General features: G+C 40.0%; 1 protein-coding gene across 1 annotated transcript in view; it reads left to right on the top strand.

The window, feature by feature from the left end:
- LOC106050742 (phospholipid-transporting ATPase ABCA3-like) overlaps positions 1-17,069 on the top strand; it is a 65,380-nt gene extending 48,311 nt beyond the window's left edge. Inside the window, exons 24-31 of the mRNA XM_056027423.1 lie at positions 81-243; positions 1,760-1,911; positions 3,323-3,540; positions 4,290-4,477; positions 5,221-5,391; positions 5,607-5,805; positions 10,320-10,424; positions 16,711-17,069. Coding sequence (XP_055883398.1) covers positions 81-243; positions 1,760-1,911; positions 3,323-3,540; positions 4,290-4,477; positions 5,221-5,391; positions 5,607-5,805; positions 10,320-10,424; positions 16,711-16,914 — 1,400 coding nt within the window. The 3' untranslated portion in view covers positions 16,915-17,069. The remainder of the gene's footprint in view (positions 1-80; positions 244-1,759; positions 1,912-3,322; positions 3,541-4,289; positions 4,478-5,220; positions 5,392-5,606; positions 5,806-10,319; positions 10,425-16,710) is intronic.
- Positions 17,070-23,972: the final 6,903 nt, after the last annotated feature.

Below are 23,972 nucleotides of genomic sequence, written 5' to 3'. Positions count from 1 at the left end.
GATTATTACTATTATTATTATAATTTTAAGACCCAGATTGCCAATGTAATGTCGGTTTGTTCATTCATTGTTTTCCTCAGATACTTGCACGAGGGCTTTCGACTGCAACATTTTCTACGACTACGATTATCTGAATTTAACCTATCCTGGGGTAGGCATGAATCTCATCGCCATGACGATCTACGCCGTCCTCTTTACTACTCTACTTCTGCTGCTCGACTACGGCCTGATGAGAAGTCTATGGTGAGTCGACCATTCACACGTACTTTAATTTTTCTTTTTCATTTTTATTTATTAAAAAAAAAAAAAGAAAGCAAACTATATTTAAAATGTTTAAATTATTTTACTTAAGATCAATTAATACTATAAATTAAACGTGCGCAAACGACACCTTCGATATAGAGGTTACGGATGTCACGGCTCAATCGAGTTGCTAGATTCAATAGCGTTCAATATCATTACTATCCAAGAAATTTTACAAAGCTTATATCAGCTTACTCTGTCTGTCTGTCTGTGTGTCTGTTTGTCTGGCGAAAAGTTTGTACGTTATAACTCCGACAACCAATCTCAGATCAAGCTGAAATTTTACACAATTATTTCTTTTACCTGACAACACAAGAATCAATATATTAGTTAATTAACTATTGGTAATAAATTACTTTATGGTATTTCAGACAAGGGAAAGAAATAGTACTTGACTGAGGTGGTGGTAGAAGCTGAATTAGTCCACTTTATAGATTGTCGACTGAAGCTTATTACCAATTGAACTATGACTGAACCAAACTAATTGATACACTTAATATAAGCTCTGTTGTTGTTTTTTTTTTTTAAGTATTTTTTTTAGCATTTTTCTTTTTTTTTTTTCTTAATACTCTAGGACAAGGTTACTTCCCGTTTGTCATGTTCTGTTCTGTGACAGTCTGTAACAGTGAGAGGGAAACATTATGCTACATTTATCGAAATTATTTTAAAGATGAAAGCAACTCTCATGAACATCAGTAGAGGGAAGACAGGGCTAGGGTTACCAGACACAAGCACAATCAGAGGAAGACACAAAGGAGGACAAAGCCTTACAAGGGAGAACACACACACACACACACACACACACAAATAAGACAAATTATATCTAGAATGTCACTCTATTGAATGAACAATTTCAGCCAATCAAAGGTTGTAGAACTTGACTATATTGAGTTGTGTACTTCTCAGACACAACTTTTCCCAGTTGTACATCATAAGCACAAACTTGTGGACCACCAAGCAAGACAATTGTTTGTTCAGATTGTACATTGCGAGAAAAAGTGTCTCTCGATGGACGATGTAATTCCCTTTTTTTTACCACCGTACACTGATTAGCAGAAACGCTTTTCAATTTCATTATTATGGAATGGAAAAAAAAAAACATTAGCAAATCTTTGTGTATGTGGAGTTACTTGTTTCTTTTTGGACATCCTATATAAAAAAAAAAAGAACATTTGTTCAAGAGGGAGCTAGTCCAAAATATTGTTCATCTTACTTGCTGTGACTGTCTATTGTTGAGTTGGTGTATAAATCAACCAAATATAAAAGAATAATCCCTTTTAATGGATAACATCCAATTGTGAAAAAGCCGGAGATTTTTTATATTTTAGGCCAATGCCTGCCGGACGGAGGACACTAACCCAAAAAGGAGGACATGGCCTACTTTTGCCGGACGCCTGGTAACGTTAGACAGGGGCTAGTGTACAGATTTTCAAATATCTTTATTATTTTTTAAAAGGTTGTTTCTAACGAGCAAGGTTGAAAGAATTCCATTCTTTTCTCGCAAGTCGGTGAGCACTCTGGGACTCAGTTTAAACCTAGGAGGTATCTGTGCCCGCTTGGCTGAGCAACAGGACAAGATGTTTGACCCGAGAGAGAGAGAGATGAAAGGTGAGTGAAGTTATATAGTCTGGAAGGAGTCACCTTATGTGTGTGTTTGAGAGGTCGAACTGAGGCTGTGAATCAAATAAAAATGGATAGAAATTATTTATCGATAGACACAGAGAGACAAAGTTCCCCTTTCAGTCCTTGAGAACTATAGGACATCAGTTTCTATGGCCGATGGTTAACGAGGGTGTCATGTGGCCAGTACAACTACTATCCGCTTTACTTTCCCCAACTAACTTCAGGTATCCATTAGAGTTGGATAGACCCAGGGGCGCCTTTTAAATCACGAAGTTAAAAATTGTAGTCTTCCCCTAGATTCGAACCCGGGAACCTTCGGTTCGTATACTGAGTGCTTTACCACTTGCCCACCATGTTCCCTAGAGAGAGAGGGGGGGGAGGGAATAAAAAGCAGAAAGACATCAGAGGAATATAAGCAGTAGAGAGGGGCGGGTTGAGCTGATACTTTTTAGGAGAAAGAGAAGAAAAAAAAAGTGAAAGAGAAGGAGAGAAATGAAGAAGAAAAGATAAAATGACTGAGAGAGAGAGAGAGAGAGAGAGAATAAATGAAAGAAAGAGAGAGTCAGATACAGGAATGAGAAAAATAGAGAAAAAGCGGTAATTAAATATTCCTATTAAGAGGAGAAACCAGAGAGAAAGAGAGAGAGAGAGAGAAAGTGAAAGAGAATGTATGGCATCTGCCTTTCGGGACCCTTTTTTTGTACTCGCTCTCCATGTGGATCTATCCAGTGCCACTTTTTCCCAGCTGTTGATGTCGATTTTGTAGAGCTTCATGTCGCATTTGCATACATCAGTATACCTTAAAAGTTTCTACCAGCGGCTCTCCTGCCTTCTGTTAGATTATCATGCAGATTATTGTATCGATTATTGTATCGATCTGAGCACCAAATATCTAAATGTGTCTCTTTCCCCACAGATCCAGTGATCCAGTGTATCGATCTGAGCACCAAATATCTAAATGTGTCTCTTTCCCCACAGATCCAGTGATCCAGTGTATCGATCTGAGCACCAAATATCTAAATGTGTCTCTTTCCCTACAGATCCAGTGATATAGTGTATCGATCTGAGCACAAAATATCTAAATGTGTCTCTTTCCCCACAGATCCAGTGTATCGATCTGAGCACCAAATATCTAAATGTGTCTCTTTCCCCACAGATCCAGTGATCCAGTGTATCGATCTGAGCACCAAATATCTAAATGTGTCTCTTTCCCTACAGATCCAGTGATATAGTGTATCGATCTGAGCACAAAATATCTAAATGTGTCTCTTTCCCCACAGATCCAGTGTATCGATCTGAGCACCAAATATCTAAATGTGTCTCTTTCCCCACAGATCCAGTGATCCAGTGTATCGATCTGAGCACCAAATATCTAAATGTGTCTCTTTCCCCACAGATCCAGTGATCCAGTGTATCGATCTGAGTAGGTATGAAAACGAGAGTGCTGGAGTTCAAAACTTGAACCTGAACATCGGGAAAAGCGAGGTGATTTGTATCGTCGGCTCTGACTCCGGAAGCACGTCTTGCATCTTGGATCTTTTAAGTGGCCGGAGCTGGCCCAACAATGGCCATGTCTTCATCAAAGGAATTCCGCTGACCCCATTCAACCTTTCAGTGAGTTCTCCAATACAGTAGCACTGCAGTGAAATTGTATGCTGTTAATATTGTTAGGAGCATATGTCAGAAAGTACGCACCATTAGGCAATAGAATTCAACATTTCATAAACCAGTCGTGAATATATTTAGCTAGTTTCGGGTAGTGACTAGTTTGTGGTAGTGACTAGTTTAGGGTCGAAACGAACTATATTGTCAATGGACCAATATACTTAACAAATATAACATTAATTAATGGCATGAAGGGCTTGGTGGCCGAGTTGCTTGGCTTCCAGACCTGGGGGCCTCGAGTTTGAATGTCGTTTAGATGGGATCTTGAACTTTTAGATTTTTAGGCTTCCCCGTGAGTCCACCCATATCTAAGGATTTCCGGACATTACTTGGGAAAAGTAATGGGGGTTAGCCGTTGTGCTGGCCACGTGACACGCTTGTTAACCGTAGGCCGTAGAAACAGATGAGCTATTTAGCATCCCTGTCCCCTAGATCACAATGTCTGAAAGGGGTACTTTTTTAATGACAAGATTTTGACTTCATCTCGTTGAGAATATATTTTCTGTTATACAAACAGTCAGTTGTGTCTAAGTTATTTGCTGTGGTAGTTAGTAGTTAATATGCAATGTCTGGTTATTTATTACAGTCTATGGTACGGCAGCAAGTATCTTCATAACATAATATACATTGCTAATAGTGCTTGAAGAAACGATTCTGTTGCTTGCTTTCATGGTTGTCTCTTTCTGCTTCACCAACAGAAAATTAATAGTGTGGGTTACTGCCCAGAGAAGAACACAGCCATTCCGTTTATGACCGGGCGAGAGATACTCAGCTACTACGCCACCCTGCACGGTGTGACGTCCCCAAACAAGCAAGAACTGATCAAACTTTTCCTGAGCGTTTTCAGACTGGAAGATGCAGCGGACAAGAAAACTGGGGACTATGGGTAACTGGTAGTTTCACCTGGACGTGAGGAGTGTGGGAGAAGTAGAGTAAGAAGCTGGCTTTGGGGGAGGGAGTGTGGGAGAAGTAGAGTAAGAAGCTGGCTTTGGGGGGGGGAGTGTGGGAGAAGTAGAGTAAGAAGCTGGCTTTGGGGGTGAGGAGTGTGGGAGAAGTAGAGTAAGAAGCTGGCTTTGGGGGTGAGGAGTGTGGGAGAAGTAGAGTAAGAAGCTGGCTTTGGGGGTGGGGAGTGTGGGAGAAGTAGAGTAAGAAGAGGCTTTGGGGTTGGGGAACAGAAATGTTGGTGATGAGACTATCTAGGTCATATGGTTTAGGGAGACTACGATATCTTGGTCATGTCCCGAGAGATGACTATAGCAAGGTTATGCTATCTTGGGACATGAGAAAATCTGGTTCATGTCATCTGAATTTAGCAAGGTCATTTTATCTGGGGAGATCATGTTATCCGAAGAGACAATATTAAATTCATGTTATCTGGAGAGATGACAATAGCAATGGCATGTCCTCTGAGCCTTTCAGAAGATGATAAAGCTAGTTAATGTCATCTGGAGAAATGATACTAGCAAGATCATGTTATCTGAAGAGAAGAAGAGGCCAGTGTTAGCAGTGTGATTCCTGTTCTTGGGATTTCCAGATTTAAAAGAGAAAAGAATCGCATACATTTGAATTATGTTTGTTTTCCCTCTACATACTCATTAATTTATATTCTGTCTGTCTTTGTCTGCCCAGACATTCCCAAAGACGAAGATTGAGTCTCGCTGTGTCTTTAGTAGGCGATCCTGACATACTTCTTCTGAACGACGCCACCAACAGATTGGACAATCAAGGGAAGATGCTGCTGCGAGACATGGTGCTGACCCTCAAAAGTTTGGGCAAAACTGTGGTTCTATCTAGCAATAAGTATGATAACCCAACACCACTCGTATTTGTACAGTAAATATGTTAGCTAGTTCATTGGTATGTATCTTAAACAGCTGGTACAACTAAAGCTAAACATAAAAAAAACAACTTTTCCTTTATGAAAAAATATACCAACTACCATACGTTTTCTAACCAACTAAAGCACTATCTCTATACCGCTATGTCTAATGTTAACACTCCTTGCTTTTGCCCAGCCTCGAGGATTGCGCCGATCTGTCCACGATGCTAGCATTGATGGTCAAAGGAAGGTTGGTCGGCCTGAACAGTGCCAGCGCCATGAGGGAGATCTTCTGCAACAGCTACACTCTCTTGGCTAAGATAGACTCTCTTAGCAACCGTGTGTCCACCTCCATACTGGTGGACTCCCTTCGGCAGAGATTTACCTCCGCTGTGGTCAGTACCTCGGTTAAATAATAACATAAACTACTTCTCTCTATTCAGTTCGCAGTGGACAAATAATATGCTTGGTAAAAGCGTTTGTTGATAATAAAGCTCAAAGCTGGTTATTATTCAAATGGATATCTCAATAAGCAACAGTAGTGTCTCTAGATCTGTAATAGCCTTTTTAAGTCTAATTATATTACTGTTTATAAAAATCCTTTTTAACCAAATTACTCTATAATTAAGTAAACAGAGGACCTTTGGCAACTCTGGATCAAGCCAGGCTTTAGTTTCAGAAGTAGAGATTCATTTCATACGACAGTCGACGAGTACCTTCATTAAGTATTAGGCTTCTAGATCGACTTCGTGTATCAGCTTCGACTACCTTTATAGTGTTGGCCTTTCGACTACCTTTATAGTGTTGGCCTTTCGACTACCTTTATAGTGTTGGCCTTTCGACTACCTTTATAGTGTTGGCCTTTCGACTACCTTTATAGTGTTGGCCTTTCGACTACCTTTATAGTGTTGGCCTTTCGACTACCTTTATAGTATTGGCCTTTCGACTACCTTTATAGTGTTGGCCTTTCGACTACCTTTATAGTGTTGGCCTTTCGACTACCTTTATAGTATTGGCCTTTCGACTACCTTTATAGTATTGGCCTTTCGACTACCTTTATAGTATTGGCCTTTCGACTACCTTTATAGTGTTGGCCTTTCGACTACCTTTATAGTATTGGCCTTTCGACTACCTTTATAGTATTGGCCTTTCGACTACCTTTATAGTGTTGGCCTTTCGACTACCTTTATAGTGTTGGCCTTTCGACTACCTTTATAGTATTGGCCTTTCGACTACCTTTATAGTATTGGCCTTTCGACTACCTTTATAGTGTTGGCCTTTCGACTACCTTTATAGTATTGGCCTTTCGACTACCTTTATAGTATTGGCCTTTCGACTACCTTTATAGTGTTGGCCTTTCGACTACCTTTATAGTGTTGGCCTTTCGACTACCTTTATAGTGTTGGCCTTTCGACTACCTTTATAGTATTGGCCTTTCGACTACCTTTATAGTGTTGGCCTTTCGACTACCTTTATAGTGTTGGCCTTTCGACTACCTTTATAGTATTGGCCTTTCGACTACCTTTATAGTATTGGCCTTTCGACTACCTTTATAGTGTTGGCCTTTCGACTACCTTTATAGTGTTGGCCTTTCGACTACCTTTATAGTGTTGGCCTTTCGACTACCTTTATAGTGTTGGCCTTTCGACTACCTTTATAGTATTGGCCTTTCGACTACCTTTATAGTGTTGGCCTTTCGACTACCTTTATAGTGTTGGCCTATTGTCAATTGTTTGACAGTTATTGACAAAGAAATGTTTCTACATTCAAATGTTCCTCCTTCGGTCTTAGAACGACTATGGTTCATCTCGTCCAGCACTTTCTCCTGTAATTGTTGAGCCCCATTCTAAAGAGACATTCTAGTCCAGGTGTAACGCTGGTTATGGTGGCGTTAGATTTGGTGGTAGAGGAGCCCGTCATTTTTCGTTTCCTCCAGAGCTGAGGTCAATGCTTTTTTCACTGTCAATAGCTTTCTTTTCCAGCCTCTCTCTTCACATGGTGCGGTGTAGGATCTGGGTCTATGAGATCCCAGTAGTCAACATCTATGTATATATACTAAGGCCCCGTTTGATTACACTACACATCAAGCGTTTAGAATATAACTGTATTAGCGTTATAAACATTTTAGTTTAATCTTTTAAATGACATGGCAAACTTTTGTGATCAGTACGACAGTTTAAGAAATCTTAAAAATATATAGATTTTGATTGACCTTTATTTGGATTGAGTCTGTTTAGCGCAACTTCCATGCTCATTGCGCTTTGGTTTAATCACTTTTTTGTGATTCTTTTGGGGTCGCGGTGGGGATAAGGGATAGGGTTTCTGTGCTGCCTTTTCAAGAGTAATTTTAAGAAATGAAAGTTACCCGAGTCTAATTTGTACTCGAGCCTCCATGTAGAAGGTCGACGTGATTTGACTTATAGAATTAGTTTGATTTTGGGTCTATTGTTAGTTTAGAAATTGATGGAATTGCTACAGAGATATGGACGTGTTCATATAGTTTCCTCCGAATGGAGATAGAAGTGAAGTGTCTGTGTCTGTGTGATGTGCATGAACCTTGCGTAAGACATTTTCTGTGTGGTGTGCATGAACCTTGCGTAAGACATTGTCTGTGTGGTGTGCATGTGCGTGAGACATTGTCTGTGTGGTGTGCATGTGCGTGAGACATTGTCTGTGTGGTGTGCATGTGCGTGAGACATTGTCTGTGTGGTGTGCTTGTGCGTGAGACATTGTCTGTGTGGTGTGCATGTGCGTGAGACATTGTCTGTGTGGTGTGCATGTGCGTGAGATTTTGTCTGTGTGGTGTGCATGTGCGTGAGACATTGTCTGTGTGGTGTGCTTGTGCGTGAGACATTGTCTGTGTGGTGTGCATGTGCGTGAGACATTGTCTGTGTGGTGTGCATGTGCGTGAGACATTGTCTGTGTGGTGTGCATGTGCGTGAGACATTGTCTGTGTGGTGTGCATGTGCGTGAGACATTGTCTGTGTGGTGTGCTTGTGCGTGAGACATTGTCTGTGTGGTGTGCATGTGCGTGAGACATTGTCTGTGTGGTGTGCATGTGCGTGAGACATTGTCTGTGTGGTGTGCATGTGCGTGAGACATTGTCTGTGTGGTGTGCATGTGCGTGAGACATTGTCTGTGTGGTGTGCATGTGCGTGAGACATTGTCTGTGTGGTGTGCTTGTGCGTGAGACATTGTCTGTGTGGTGTGCTTGTGCGTGAGACATTGTCTGTGTGGTGTGCATGTGCGTGAGACATTGTCTGTGTGGTGTGCATGTGCGTGAGACATTGTCTGTGTGGTGTGCATGTGCGTGAGACATTGTCTGTGTGGTGTGCTTGTGCGTGAGACATTGTCTGTGTGGTGTGCTTGTGCGTGAGACATTGTCTGTGTGGTGTGCATGTGCGTGAGACATTGTCTGTGTGGTGTGCTTGTGCGTGAGACATTGTCTGTGTTGTGTGCATGTGCGTGAGACATTGTCTGTGTGGTGTGCTTGTGCGTGAGACATTGTCTGTGTGGTGTGCATGTGCGTGAGACATTGTCTGTGTGGTGTGCATGTGCGTGAGACATTGTCTGTGTGGTGTGCATGTGCGTGAGACATTGTCTGTGTGGTGTGCTTGTGCGTGAGACATTGTCTGTGTGGTGTGCATGTGCGTGAGACATTGTCTGTGTGGTGTGCATGTGCGTGAGACATTGTCTGTGTGGTGTGCATGTGCGTGAGACATTGTCTGTGTGGTGTGCATGTGCGTGAGACATTGTCTGTGTGGTGTGCATGTGCGTGAGACATTGTCTGTGTGGTGTGCATGTGCGTGAGACATTGTCTGTGTGGTGTGCATGTGCGTGAGACATTGTCTGTGTGGTGTGCTTGTGCGTGAGACATTGTCTGTGTGGTGTGCATGTGCGTGAGACATTGTCTGTGTGGTGTGCATGTGCGTGAGACATTGTCTGTGTGGTGTGCTTGTGCGTGAGACATTGTCTGTGTGGTGTGCATGTGCGTGAGACATTGTCTGTGTGGTGTGCATGTGCGTGAGACATTGTCTGTGTGGTGTGCATGTGCGTGAGACATTGTCTGTGTGGTGTGCATGTGCGTGAGACATTGTCTGTGTGGTGTGCATGTGCGTGAGACATTGTCTGTGTGGTGTGCATGTGCGTGAGACATTGTCTGTGTGGTGTGCATGTGCGTGAGACATTGTCTGTGTGGTGTGCTTGTGCGTGAGACATTGTCTGTGTGGTGTGCTTGTGCGTGAGACATTGTCTGTGTGGTGTGCATGTGCGTGAGACATTGTCTGTGTGGTGTGCTTGTGCGTGAGACATTGTCTGTGTGGTGTGCTTGTGCGTGAGACATTGTCTGTGTGGTGTGCATGTGCGTGAGACATTGTCTGTGTGGTGTGCTTGTGCGTGAGACATTGTCTGTGTGGTGTGCATGTGCGTGAGACATTGTCTGTGTGGTGTGCATGTGCGTGAGACATTGTCTGTGTGGTGTGCATGTGCGTGAGACATTGTCTGTGTGGTGTGCATGTGCGTGAGACATTGTCTGTGTGGTGTGCATGTGCGTGAGACATTGTCTGTGTGGTGTGCTTGTGCGTGAGACATTGTCTGTGTGGTGTGCTTGTGCGTGAGACATTGTCTGTGTGGTGTGCATGTGCGTGAGACATTGTCTGTGTGGTGTGCTTGTGCGTGAGACATTGTCTGTGTGGTGTGCATGTGCGTGAGACATTGTCTGTGTGGTGTGCATGTGCGTGAGACATTGTCTGTGTGGTGTGCTTGTGCGTGAGACATTGTCTGTGTGGTGTGCATGTGCGTGAGACATTGTCTGTGTGGTGTGCTTGTGCGTGAGACATTGTCTGTGTGGTGTGCATGTGCGTGAGATTTTGTTTCTCATTCTTTGAACTTTGTTTCTTTGCTCTCTCAGCTCATCCACGACCAGGAAGATTTGATCCACATGCACGTGCCCTACATGAGCGAGACGATGGCGGATATATTTGCTTTGATGGAGTCGACTAAGAAACATCTCAAGGTTCAACTTGTGACTGTCGCTCTCTCTCTTTGAATTGCTTTTCTTTTCATATCTCATCTTTCTTTCTCTTTCTCTCTCTGTCTCTCTCTCTCTCTCTCTCTTTTGTTCCCTTTTTGTTCTCGTAAAATTCTCTATCTTTTTTTCGCTAATTTGTTCTCTCCTTTTTTTCTTTCTCAATCTCTCAAAAGACATAGAGATATCAAGAGAGAGAGAGAGAGAGAGAGAGAGAGAGAAAGAATGAAAGGAATCTTTTTTTTTTCTATCTTTTCTACCTATTTCTCATTCTCATATCTCTTTCTCTCCCTTTTTGTCTTTTTCTCTCTTTTTTATCTCTCTATTCCTCTTTGGCTCTCTTTCTGTCTCTTTCTCTCTCTCTTTCTCTGCCTCTCTCTCTCTCTCTTTCTGTCTCTTTTTCTCTCCCTTGTTGGCCTTTTGCCTCTTTTATCTGTCTCTTTTTGTCTCTCTTTCTCTCTTTCTCTGACTCTCTCTGCCTTTCTTTCTGTCTCTTTCTCTCTTTTGATCTCTCTTTCTTTTCTCGCTCTCTCTCCACAAAGGCTACAACAATGTAACAGTTAAGAAAATGTAAAATCAAAACTTACGCTGAGCATGTGTAGTAAACTGATAGACTTTGGAGTAATCGCATGGGAAATAGTATTTGGCATTTGAAATTTTACAAAGGAAATACTTAGTTTAAAGTCAGTTTAGTCACTCGGACTATCTAACCTATCACACACTGAAAGTGTTCACTTGAGGAGGACAAAATTCTATTCCTGGAAATTTAAATATTTAAATTACAGTACGTTTCTCAATAGTTCAACTCTAAGATGATAGAACTTCTCTTCGCAAAGATAGTTTTGTACTTTAACACATGAGCATACTAATTATAGTCTATTCATTTTATCTTTTAATCAAATTAACATTCAAATGTGTTTATCTCAAGCATTTTTCATACATTCGTTCGCTATAGCTGCGATGCCGTGTTGACATAAAAGTTCCATTCATGTGTCGCGCAAACCTGACATGCGCAGTGAAAACACGTTGTGATTGGACAGGCAAATGAGGCTCTCTATGGGTGATATTAAATATACTAACATAAAATAATTAATAAGCTTATTGAACGTTAAATTCAAACTGAAACTGATAGATCAAGAATGTTTAGTGAAAGTAGATGCATTTTACTTAATTTAAACAAATGAATTTAAGTTTAATCTAGGTAAAAAATGTATTAGACTCTAGATCTAAATATACATGCAAGCAAATCTTTTTGCAACAAAAATGGATTTAGGTCAATTAGCTATTTTAATAGCACTATTCATACCATTTTTACATTCACGCATTCGCTTTACTGATAACATTATTATTTCGTTTAATTATTTCTAATTATTATTATAGCTTTTATATAGCGCTACTTTAATGCGTATAGAATGCTCAGAGCGCTATGATCCATTCACATTTGTTTCCGTGCTGCCTTTAGGTGCTCAGTAAACACAGCGCTCAACTCGAGTCGGGTGTCGAGCCTCGAGCCCCCTTCATAGGTAGCTAAGCTAAGCCAAGTTCAAGCGTACTCAGCCTCTTGACCACGCTTCCCACAAACTATTCTAATGTACTATATCAGTCACAAGCATATTGAGACCCCTTGGGCCGCGGGTAACATATGGCTAGTATTTATAAATATATATTTATTTATACTATAAAGTAGAATGTAATGCGTATGTATGTCCCGAATAGAAATCAAAACCGTTTGAGTAATCTTGATGAAACTTGGCACAAAGGTTCCTTGGGTACTAACTACTAACTAGTATTTATAAATATATATTTATTTATACTATAAAGTAGAATGTAATGAGTATGTATGTCCCGAATAGAAATCAAAACCGTTTGAGTAATCTTGGTGAAACTTGACACAAAAGTTCCTTGGGTACTAACTGGAACAGTAACGTATGTATAGTAGCCCTAAAGCAAACTTAAGACCCTCAAAAAAAAGTTGCCCAACTCTATGAAAGTATTAGTATCTTATAAATCTAGGCCATGTTTACCATGTTTACATGAGATAAGATCGAAAGGATCTAAATCTAGTTTTAAGAACTACATTTTGTACAGATAGTTTTTTACTTTGACACATGAAAATACAAAATATAGTCTATTGATTTCATTATTTAATAAAATTAACCTTCAAATTTGTGCTTCAAAAGCATTTTTTCATAAATTTGTTCCTTATATCTGTGAATTTAGAATTCCTGACTTACTTTATTATCCCATTCATTGAACAAATTGTGTAAACCCGTTTTAATTGTACTGTATAGTCCTTTCATCTCGCGCTCCTATTCATTTTAATAGCTAAAGATATCTCTATTCGCTTTTAACAAATCTGGTAAATCCGTTTCGATAGTATTTTATATTTGATATGGATGTAAACCATGGGCGTAGCCAGAATTTTTTTTCGGGGTGGGGGTGGGGATTTTTTTCTCCCCCCCCCCCCCCGAAGAAAAAATATATTTATATTTATGTGTGTGTGTGTGTGTGTGTACATAATCTTTATTTCATTCTGGCCGTTTATTCTTTCGGAAGACGTTTATTGTGTCCTAGAATTTCTTCCTGGAGTTAATGGAAAAATTGATGACTCCCCGCCATTGTCAGCAAGGGAGTCTGGGGGAGCTCTAGGAGGTCCCCCAGCGCGGGGCGGTGCCCCGCCGCCAAACACTATTTCTGGTATTGAAAGCCAACAAAATGCATATTCTGATGTATCTACAGTGCATTTTCCTGCTATTAAAAAGTTTTATTTCGGCGCATTTCCGTCAAGCTGTTTCCACAAAAATATGTCACTGGTAATGTCTGAAGCCTCTTCCCACCAGCTCTGAGGACCTCCATGAATGTGTGTAGAAAAGTTGTACTTAATAGGATGTCATCGCAACTCTTAATATGCGTAATTCGTTTTGCAAACTTCATGTGACGCTCTGACAAAGTCTTACTAAGGGGTCGACTCCCAGTTCGGCATAGCATTTCCTTGATTTAGACCCGACCTCTATAACTGACTCCTAAAATCTGTCTTAGCCATCTTTGTTGATTTCACAGATGACTATTCACAACACTTTATTAGTGGAGCCCCGCCACTGGTAGACATGTGTAACCTCTCTTGAATACGTTCTTGGAATTAGGTGACTGTAGTTTGCTTTAGATTTTATATCGAAAAGGGAAGTTTTATCGTCAAAATTATCTCTTGGGGGTTTTAAACTAAAAAATCTCTGGAGCTGTTTTTTTTTTAAATTCAAAACCCCATTTAGCTACGGTCATAGAATTTGGTAACTGTAGTTTGCTTTAGAATAATATTGTAGATAAAGGTTTTCCACCTCAAAACGCCCTGTAAGGGAATTTTAAACTCAAAACCATCTGGAGGGGTTTTAAACTTAAAAAAAAAAAGCCATCTGTAGGACAGGGGTTTAAACTCAAAACCTCAATTGGCTTGGCTACGCTCAAATATTTTTAGTGTGTAATTTGCTTTTTTTATATTGAAGCAGAATTATTTAGCATCAAACCCCCTCTGAAGGGGGGGGGGTTAAACTCAAAACCCCTTTTGGCAACGCTCATAGCATTTTGAGTGCGTAATTTGCTTTTTTTTACATTGAAGATGTATTTTTTAGCTTCAAACCCCGCTGGCGGAGGGGTTAAACTCAAAACCCTTTGGCTACGCTCATAGATTTTGGAGTGTGTAATTTTCTTTTTTAAGCTTCAAAATTCACTGGAGGGGAGTTTAAACTCATAACCCCTTTGACTATATTCATAGAATTTTGAGTGTATAATTGCTTTGTTTTTAATATCAAAGAGGTATTTTTTTATCTTCAAACCCCGCTGAAAAGGGGGAGGGGGGGGGGTAAATTCAAAACCCCTTCAAAATTTTGAGTGTGTAATTTACTTTTTTATATTGAAGAGGGGGTTTATCGTAAATTTTGGAGGGGGTTTTAAAATCAAAATCTTCCTTAACTGTGCTTTTGGAGTTTGGGGATTGTCGTTTGAATTTATTTTTTTTTTGGTTTAGTTTTATAGAAGAGGGGGAGTTAACTGCTAAAACCCTTGGTAGGGGGTTTTAAACTCAAAACCCCATGTTAGTGGGTTTTAAACTTAAACCCCCCTGGTAGGGGTTTTAAACTCAAAACCCCTGGTAGGGGGTTTTAAACTCAAAACCCCATGGTAGGGGGTTCTAAACTCAAAACCCTCCTGGTAAGGGGTTTTAAACTCAAAAACCCTTGGCTGTGCTGGGGCAAGTGATGGTTTGGTATTAAAATCTCACCTTAAATAAACAAAATCAAAGCAAAAAATCAGTCACAAAAGTTCGTCTCCCCCCCCCCCGTACGGGGGGATTTCATTTCGGGGGGGGGGGGTTCGAACCCCCCCCCCCTTGGCTACGCCCATGCTGTTTTATATTCACGCTTTTTTTCTTCCACACTCCACGTTAAGGAATTACAACAAGAGTTAGCAATTTTTTTAAATCAAATTTTTAAAAATTGCTGTTGTCCGTTTATATTACACTAATATACAGTTGTACTTAATGTGCAGTATTTTACTTTTTACACTCGTGCATAATGTTCCGGAACTATGGAACTGGGTTACTAGTTGTTATCCTTGTGACTGCTGTCAAATTACAGTCAGTCAAAATCGACCAGTAATTATACTTGTTTAGTTTTCCCCACGCAAAATATAATGCTTGTTCACTGGATGAGACAATATATGTTCCGGAAGTTAAATGTCGGGACGAGCGAAACTTGCCCTTTTGGAGCATAACCAGAGAATGCTGACCATGTCCTTCAATGGTGCATACTAAATCAGAGACCCGAACAGAATCATGCCCAAAAGCCCTCCTATAGAACCAAAACTATTCGGAGAACTGCCTGATCTAGAGACCATTGCGCGGTTCATCTTAGATATACGATTACTGTTCTGAACCCTCCAACATGTAAAATGAGAACAAAGAAGAAGAACAGATGTATGTGTACACATATAGTGTGAACAGCAGCACATTTTTTAAAGTGTTGACATACAGATTCTGGCACTCAGAGGACTCCTGTCGAAATACTTACTGGAAATTCTCTTTGTTCGGAGTTATGTACTCTGGAGCTAAATCAGCTTCTGCACTAAATGGTGAGCTAATGGTACTGAAAGCCGGTTCTTGACGTCTTAAAATTTGCTTTTATAAATTGCACAATTAAGAAATCTAAATAAGTGTTGTACTTTTAATCATTTCACTAGAAGTAATTTCACCTTTTAGCAGAGGAAAATGACAAAACCTGTTTTCTTTTGCTTCCTTGTAGAAATGGAAAGGCCTTGTTTGAAAAGATTTAACATCCATTTACATTTCATATGCAAAAAAAAACGGCAATTATGAAACATGAAATCTGTCTTCCACACTTCATTAGAAATATTGGTAACAAAGTCACAGTCAATGTCCTTCAAGTAACAGAACAATTTCTTCCTTGAGATTTTATATTGTTCTCGTTTACCTTGCCCATGCTAAGATGGCGGATATATTGGATTAGTTTGTTTATAATCGAAACTACCTGTGGTTGATATGCCCTAGCTCTAATAAGTTATATTACTATATAATGTGAGCTATTATGAAGTTGATATTTTATGAAGCTTTGTGAAAACTTTCCTGTTTAAAGTTTATGGTTGGGGTATTAAAAAAACACACACCATTTTACTCAGTCAAAGATCGACCTTCATCAGTTGTTACACTTGCCAAGCATACCCAACATTCAACACAGTTCTTCATAGCATTGAATAAATACTGATCAGAGACCGTGTCTTGAATTGAGTGTATTGATGTATAGCCAATAAGCATAGTCTTTGTTTGCTTGAAACTTTTTATAATGACAGTTTCAATAATTTATATTTATATTATTTTTAATAAATTTGCATTTTTATAAGTATATACTGTGGGCACACCTGACTTCTGTAGGTGTCGGCGGGCCGCATAAGACACTCAAGCGGGCCGCATGTGGCCCGCCGTCCGTAATTTGCCCACCCCTGTCTTACACCATACACCATGTACTCTAACATCTATAGATCTATATTTACTGAAACGTGTTCCTAAAATATAAAAGATCTTTAGAGTTAACGCACTTATAAGTCTTTTATTTATTGAGAAAAGTAAATGACATGTAAGAACATTCTGATACATTACAAATATAGGTGTGTGTGTGTGTGTGTGTAAAGTGATTATTCGCCTCCCCCTCCCCCCCCCCCCCGCAAAAAAAAAGCGATTTGCCTATTCCTAAAAATCTTTTCTTGCCAGATACTCGACTATACTGTCCGGCAGACGAACTTAAACCACGTGATGTATATCCTGGAGCAAGGCGACAGGGAGAACGCCCAAGAAAAAACCAATGACCCCACGGAAGTAACCTCAACCGTTGATATAAAGATGACTCTGTATCAGGAAACGGAGAACCGGTTTCAAGTAAATGCCTCTGGCTCCACTTATGAAACTGCTGCTTAATGTGGACATATCTCACATCATGACATACTGTGAGACAGAAAAATCTGGAGACACTTTGTGATGACACTTTAATTTATGACACATTAAGCGACAACTATTTGTACGCTATAGACAATTTCTCTTGTTTCTGTTTAAATAAAGTAATACAATATCAATTATTGTTCATTGTTTTAATGTATTTGTTGCAATGTTCAAACGAGTAGCCCTATATCTGTGATGAACTGCAGTGTTTTTCCACATCTGGCAGCTCTCCATATGGTTTTTGTAAGTCTTCGGGTGTCGGTCAGTAGTCTGTACTGTATCATCCCTGCTCCTGGCTCGACAGGCAGTCATTAGCTCGCATGTGTGGGCTCCTCGAGGCGAAGAGCATGGTCCCTTTATTATGTGGCGGGATTCCACAGGCAGGACGCCATATCTATACGATTAATTTCTGAAATCCAACATGGGTGAGGTTGGGTGTCAATGTGTTATGCGACAGGAGGCCCATGGGCTCCGACTTCAACCTGCTTTTCTTTCTGAGTGTGCTCCCAGAGCCTTTGATTAGCAAAGATCATCTGCAAGGCAGTAGTTGTTTAATTTCGGAGTTCTCTCTCCTAGATGAATCACTATCCCTAGTTAACGAGCTTTATCAACCCGGGCTTAGAGTTTAAGCGCCCTATAGGCCCTACTCGTTTTTTGTTATTATTTCCCTGGATTTTTTTTAGATGTTCTTAGTGAATACCCTAACCACTGGAATACCCCAACTCAACCTCCATGACCGCGACTGTTTATTTAATATCACATCTAACCCTTATATCTAAGTTTCTTTTTCCGCTTTCCGCCACCAATGGACGTGCTTTATAGAAGATGGAAGCTCCCACCAAGTAAAAATCTATAGTTTTAAATTGGCGAAAAAAATAACATGTTGACTCAAGAGTATTTAAAAGAGACCAAGCTGAGGGGTTATGCAGAGATCTGTCTTAAGAGAGTTTTACAGATCCCAAACAGACACCATGTTTACTACCGAAATTAATCAAGATTAAATTTAATTTAAAGATGATTATATTTTGAAACATTATAAACCAGAGGTTTCACTATTTGACCATTTAGCGAGTAATTTGTTTCCCAAAGATAAGCCGAAATTGTCTTATTTCTAAGAAAATCTTTAGAGTTGATTACGAACAAGTTATTTGCTTTTTTAGGACTATTTCTAACCCATTCTTCGCTATAAGATTGAGATCTAGTGTTTTTTTTCACAACACGTTGGAAACATTAAAGCTTCATTATAATTAATTAGGCTTTAACTATAAAATTAATTAACCTTTAGCCATCTGTTAGTGAATTTTTTGATATGTGATGAAAAACGCAGTAATCTCCAGGGGATCAGTTTCCTGGATGACGACAAATGGTCATGGAAAAACTATATATGTCATCTCAAGTTGGTAGATAGCTTTTTAAATAATAATATAAAAAGAAGATAGCTAATTAAATAATAATATAATCAGTAAACATTAAACATAACTGAGAATCTTTATCCCGAAGACATAAATAGAAAAGCCCATTTAAAAAAAGTTTAAAGGATGTTTAAGGTAATTAACAAAGTGTCTATTTGCAGAAAACTTTTTCTATGGTTATTTCCCTTACATTAGTGATTGTGAAGAGTGATGCCTATCTTCAATGCAAGAGTGATTGTTGTCCATTGCACATAAACAATTAGTCTACATCTGCAACAAATTATGTATGTAGATAAATCTTCTACGGGGCTCAATATATATTAAATTGAAAGTTAAATTAAATTATATATGAAATTTTAACCCAAAGGGAAACATAATACCCAGACTTTTATCTCACATCTACGAGATCAACAGCAGTCGCTACGACTGAAAAAGGACTGTATGTATATATCCATCCATGTGAAATAAAAGTAGGAATTCAAACATCTCTTGCCCTTGCGACGATACTCAAACAAAGCAAAGGCTTTAAAAGTCACTTCTGAGAAAAATCAGGAGCCGGCGACGCCGCTGATCCAACACTGTTGATGCACTTGCTGTTCCTTAAGACACATAAGCTGCGCGAACAGGAGAAGGAACTAAATAAAGGAACCCTAAATAATGATTTTTGTAATTTTCCTATAACACACACACAAATTATTCGGCTTTCCATAAGGAGGCACGATCTCAAACTTTGACTCGAGCAACTTTCAATCTTTTAAAGTTTTTTTTGAAAAGTCAGCATGGAAGCCTTCTCCTGGATACCCCCCGCCCCCCAATCGGTCCAAAAAAGTGACTGAAACGGTGCGCAATGAGCATGCTATAGACATGAAAATTACGCTTAAGAAGCCCAATCCAAAATAAAGGTGTATCAAAATTACCAACAAGAAAAAAACAAAAATAAATACTTAAAAATAAAAAAATAACATATTGTATACGAAGTGTAATTGTGTGAATTTGTTTGGATCAGTCATGTATCTAGACCAACAACTATCAATTTTTGCATTTTGGAAATATTTGTAACACTTGTTTTTGTTTAGCGCTATTTCATGCTTTTAGCTTTCTCAATACGATGTGATCCTATCACTTATCTGGCTGGACCAGTTGTGGGGGGGGGGGGGGGGGAAGAAAGGGATGTGTGGGTACATTTTACCGTATTCAATTTTTGTACGTATGAAATGAGAAGATTTCAAACTTACGACGACCTATCAAGGGAACTAATTCAGCTTATACCACCACTGTTTGAGATACCGAACAAAACAATTAATTACTAATAGCTAATTAACTAACTGGTTATTCTTGTGTTTTGTTTTTTTTTCAGTTGAAAGAAATAATTTTGCAAAATTTCACTTTGATCCGAGAATGGGAAGTGAAAAAAATAACGTGTACAAGACTCCACTCAGACAGACAGACAGACAGAGTAAGTTGATATAAGCTTTGTAGTAAGATGACATACATGCACAAATGTGACAGTCTAATAGAGCTCTCGGATCACTCGTACTTCTTGTATTGTTTTTAGAGAAATAGATGCAAATTAAATTGGGCTCTTTGTCTTCGGAAGAAGCCTCGGGATCAATTTTGTTGACCCTAACTATAGATTGGTATTGAATTGTTCACCTTCACCTTTGAAGACCTTCCTTTAAGGAACAGTATCAGGACAAATAAGAAGATACAGACAGAGAAAATGGTGGGAAGACAACAAACAACAATAGACAGGCCTTTCATTGAAATAGAATAGAGATTCTATCCTATGCAATATGGTGAACGGCGGTCAACTTGTGTAGTGCCCCAATGGTCCAACAGACTAGGGGATAGGTGAAGATGAACATTAGCTGTGGTCTGAACGATGTCGTCAGCAGTCCCCCCCCCCTTTCACGCAGCTGATGTATCCAAAGAAATGGTAAGTGCCTACACTTTGATGTCAGCAGCGTGGCAGGCTTGTCCAGTGTGTAGTCCAATGTGATTTTTCCTCAGGATTGACTACATGTTTGGGAATAGCTGCAAGACAACAGAGTTTTGAATTTAGAGTTGGCCTTCACTTTGCTGGGTAGCCAACCATGGCTAACGAGCTCCTCCTGCCAGAAGCTAACTGGTTTAGGCCCAGCCTTCACATCTTCTCATACCAGTGAAAAACAGTTCCGCCGGAGTAAATATTTGAAGGTCTAGAGTTCAACTGGTTGTCAGAGAAATTAGGAAGCATTTTGTGGGTAGTGGAGAGCTTATATCCATTACCACTTCCGGCAATAACAACCTTACGGAACCAGCCTCACTGTCTGCACTGTCCTAAATCTGACCATGACCTATAACCGTGTAATAATTTATTTGAATGGACGTCAAATATTTACTTGCATTTTTTTAAATAAATAAACCAGAAGTTTTAATTGAAGAAATACAAAATGATATCTAGTTAAGTGCAGGATAATATAATGGTTTCTCTGGCAACACGATTTAGTGTAGTTTCTTGAGACCAGAGCAATGCAAAACTGTTACCTACACATTGCAATGGACTGGTTACAGGGACACATTCCGAACGCAATCTTAAGATTATTACGACCATTCCATCAGGTGATCTTAATAAATATAAAACGATGGTCAAATTGTATTATTATGACTGAACCAACCCAACCCAGCAATCTTTCATTTCCAGTTTCATTGGAACTATTTTTAACTTTGAAACTCTTTTGCTATTTAATTATCCAACTTTATTTTACTCAATTAGAATATAGTCGTTTTATAATGATTAGGTTTCTAATAACTGTCATTTTTATGTCGCGTGCATGTAAGTTTAATTATTGGTCTCGTGCATTTTAGTCTCGGGTAATTTCTACTACGATACAATTGAACAAGACTCTTTTGTCGATTAAATGAATCATTGAATTGGTCTAGACACCAGTGCTATGGTATAAACGAGACATGATCGCGCCCTGTTTCTATTGTTGAAGAACTATCCCAAATCATTGACTTTTCCCATGGCCAAGCGACATACACACAGAATGACAGTCCGTCTTATTGACTTTGACATTTGTTTTGCTGTGCTCATTGTCATGGTGCCTTCGCCTGCTATTGTCCCACGTCTGCGCCTACATTGTCATAGCTTCCATGGTCAATTTGTCGTCTCTGCTACCATCAACGTTGCATCTGTTAATTCATTATTCCCCGCCCTTAAACGTAAGTTTCCTTCCCCCCCCCCCCACTACCCCCCCCCCCCCGACCAGTCAATTATTTTCTTGCTCTGTCATCCGATAATAGACACGGCAGTCAAATGGCGCAACTAGTAGTTAGTGCCCTTTCTTAATCAATGGTGCGTGATCGGCATTAGATTTGGGGTCTCGAAATGGGAGTTCCCCGTCTAGGCGGGCAATTGGTGGCAAAAAGACTGTATACATACATGGCATTCTGTTTAAATTTTTGCTGTGGAACTCATTGTCTGGTTCTCTTGACCTTAATCTGTGATGGCAGTCATGAGAGACTTTTTCCAGTCATTAATGCCACAGACTGTACAATTGCGGCTGCTTTTTTTTTTTTTTTAATTATTATTTTTATTGTGTTGTTGTCTCAGTTGCTGTTGTCGATGGCGTCTTGGGGTGATGCGTAAATCACTGGTCTCTCTCCCGCTCTTCAAGAGCAGCTGCGTGCAGTAATAGATAGGTGGACGTAAATATTTGCTGAAAATAGTGTCCGAAAGAGGCATAACTCCTTGACAGTCAATAGCAGACGTCGTCTCGAGTGCAGACGTGTGTCGCAATTAACGCCCTTTGACGGCCCTCTAGATCGACTGTCGGGCTAACAGGCCCACATATGTCCCTCCGCAGACATACAAGAGAATTTCGGGGTGGGGCGGGGATGGGTCGGGCTGATGTGCCCCCCCCCCCCACTCCTCGTGTGTTGAGGCCAGCATTATTAACTTTATTATACGCGGGCCCATTCATACAAATATCGGTATTGTGAAAGGAATAAAAGACTTTGAGCATTTCTTAGGGAGCTGTGCTATGGGCTTGGATTAGCCAATATAATTACAACAGTCGAACACAGGCATTTTTCTTCTTGACCAAAAACTAGCTTAAAGAGGTGATCTGAAAGAGGTGATCTTAAAGAGGTGATCTGAAAGGGGAGGTGACTCATTAATAAAGGGAGGGAGCCAGAAAACACCATCGGAAGTTTCTCTCACCCCCGCCCCCCTTCACAAAATGCAGATAAAACTCGCGCGTAGTTTTTTCTCATTCTTTAATATGCTCCATTCACCTTTTATCCGATTCTCAGCGTTGGTTTACGATTGAATTTTTTCGTTATTTTATAGACATTTTCCCCTTCGTTGACAAAGAATGAAAGGCGTTGAAGCTAATAATATGTTGGAAGCAACTCAGAATGTCTATTACACCGTCACACTCATTCATGGAACCTGGGGGAACGGCTCTCTTTGTCGGAGGATAACCGCGACGGACTGAACAATATCGTGGGTTGTTTTTTTTTTTCCCTCTAAAACTCAAATGCTTCTCTCCCCCTGTTACCACTCTCACGAAACGAAGACCACCGGAGTTGTCTCGCTTGAAATTTTACAAGTTTTAAATTAATTTTCTTCGCTTTAAAAAATAATTTTTAAGAGCAAGGAGAGAGGGGGGAGGGATACGAACACTAAAGGAAAAAAAAACCCGAAGGGACAGACTCCTTCTTCTTTTCTCTTTCACTTCTAGGCGCAAGTCGCTAACATCAGCAGGCTAATCCGCTTTAAATCACTCGTACCTCTTGCTTTTGAAAATAGAAAGTATTGTCGAGTTATCTCCCGTTCACTAAGCCAGCATTAAGAGAAGAAGAAAAACGAGGGGCGGGGGGTGGGGGGGGGGGGCAAACATTTACAAAACTTGCTTTCTACTTCTGATCAATTTCTCTTTCATATTCACAATGTTCATGTAGCACCCCCTACTTTATTTTTTCGTTCCACCCTCCCCCCCCCCCACACCATTAATTAATGTTTCATCTCCTCCTACTTTTGAAGCTGCGTCTGAAGCCTCTCCCATCATTGACATGCCTCCATAGAATCCCCTGACTGAAAGAGTTCCTCTGTGTTCATTTCTTTACATCGCCCCTTCTATTTCATGCTGTAAAGATTTTATTTTTGAAACACGGGGATTCCCAAATTCTGAGCCGTTGTGCTCTATTCCTGGTCGGGCGGTTTGCGCGCTGGACTGTCGTTCGGATTTATCGACGGTCGAGGGTTCAAACCCTGCCCGCTCCCATCCCCCGTCGTCCTGCTGGAGGTTTGGACTAGGAAGTAAACTATCTTCAACTCTGAAGGAACATCCGAAACATGTAAAACAAACAAACATTATTCTTCGCGGGACTTTCACACGAGAAACTAAGAGATGCAAATTTGAACTTCATAATAATGAAAAAAAAAATCGAGCTTACAACAAAAGTTTAGAAACTTTAGCTCTGCGCAGCTCAAACGTGCACGAAAGGTGTCATCACAGGCCTATATATATAGATATATATTATAATATATATAGGTCAGTGGTTGTCAAATATGTTTAACAAAAAAAATTATCAACGCTTCCTAACTTCCGCCATAGATGAAAATTTCTAATACATATA

The sequence above is a fragment of the Biomphalaria glabrata genome, chromosome 4 (genome assembly GCF_947242115.1).
Source record: "Biomphalaria glabrata chromosome 4, xgBioGlab47.1, whole genome shotgun sequence".
NCBI classification, from domain to species: domain Eukaryota; kingdom Metazoa; phylum Mollusca; class Gastropoda; family Planorbidae; genus Biomphalaria; species Biomphalaria glabrata.
The sequence above is the reverse complement of the archived record's forward strand: the minus strand, read 5'-3'. Positions and strand labels throughout refer to the sequence as shown.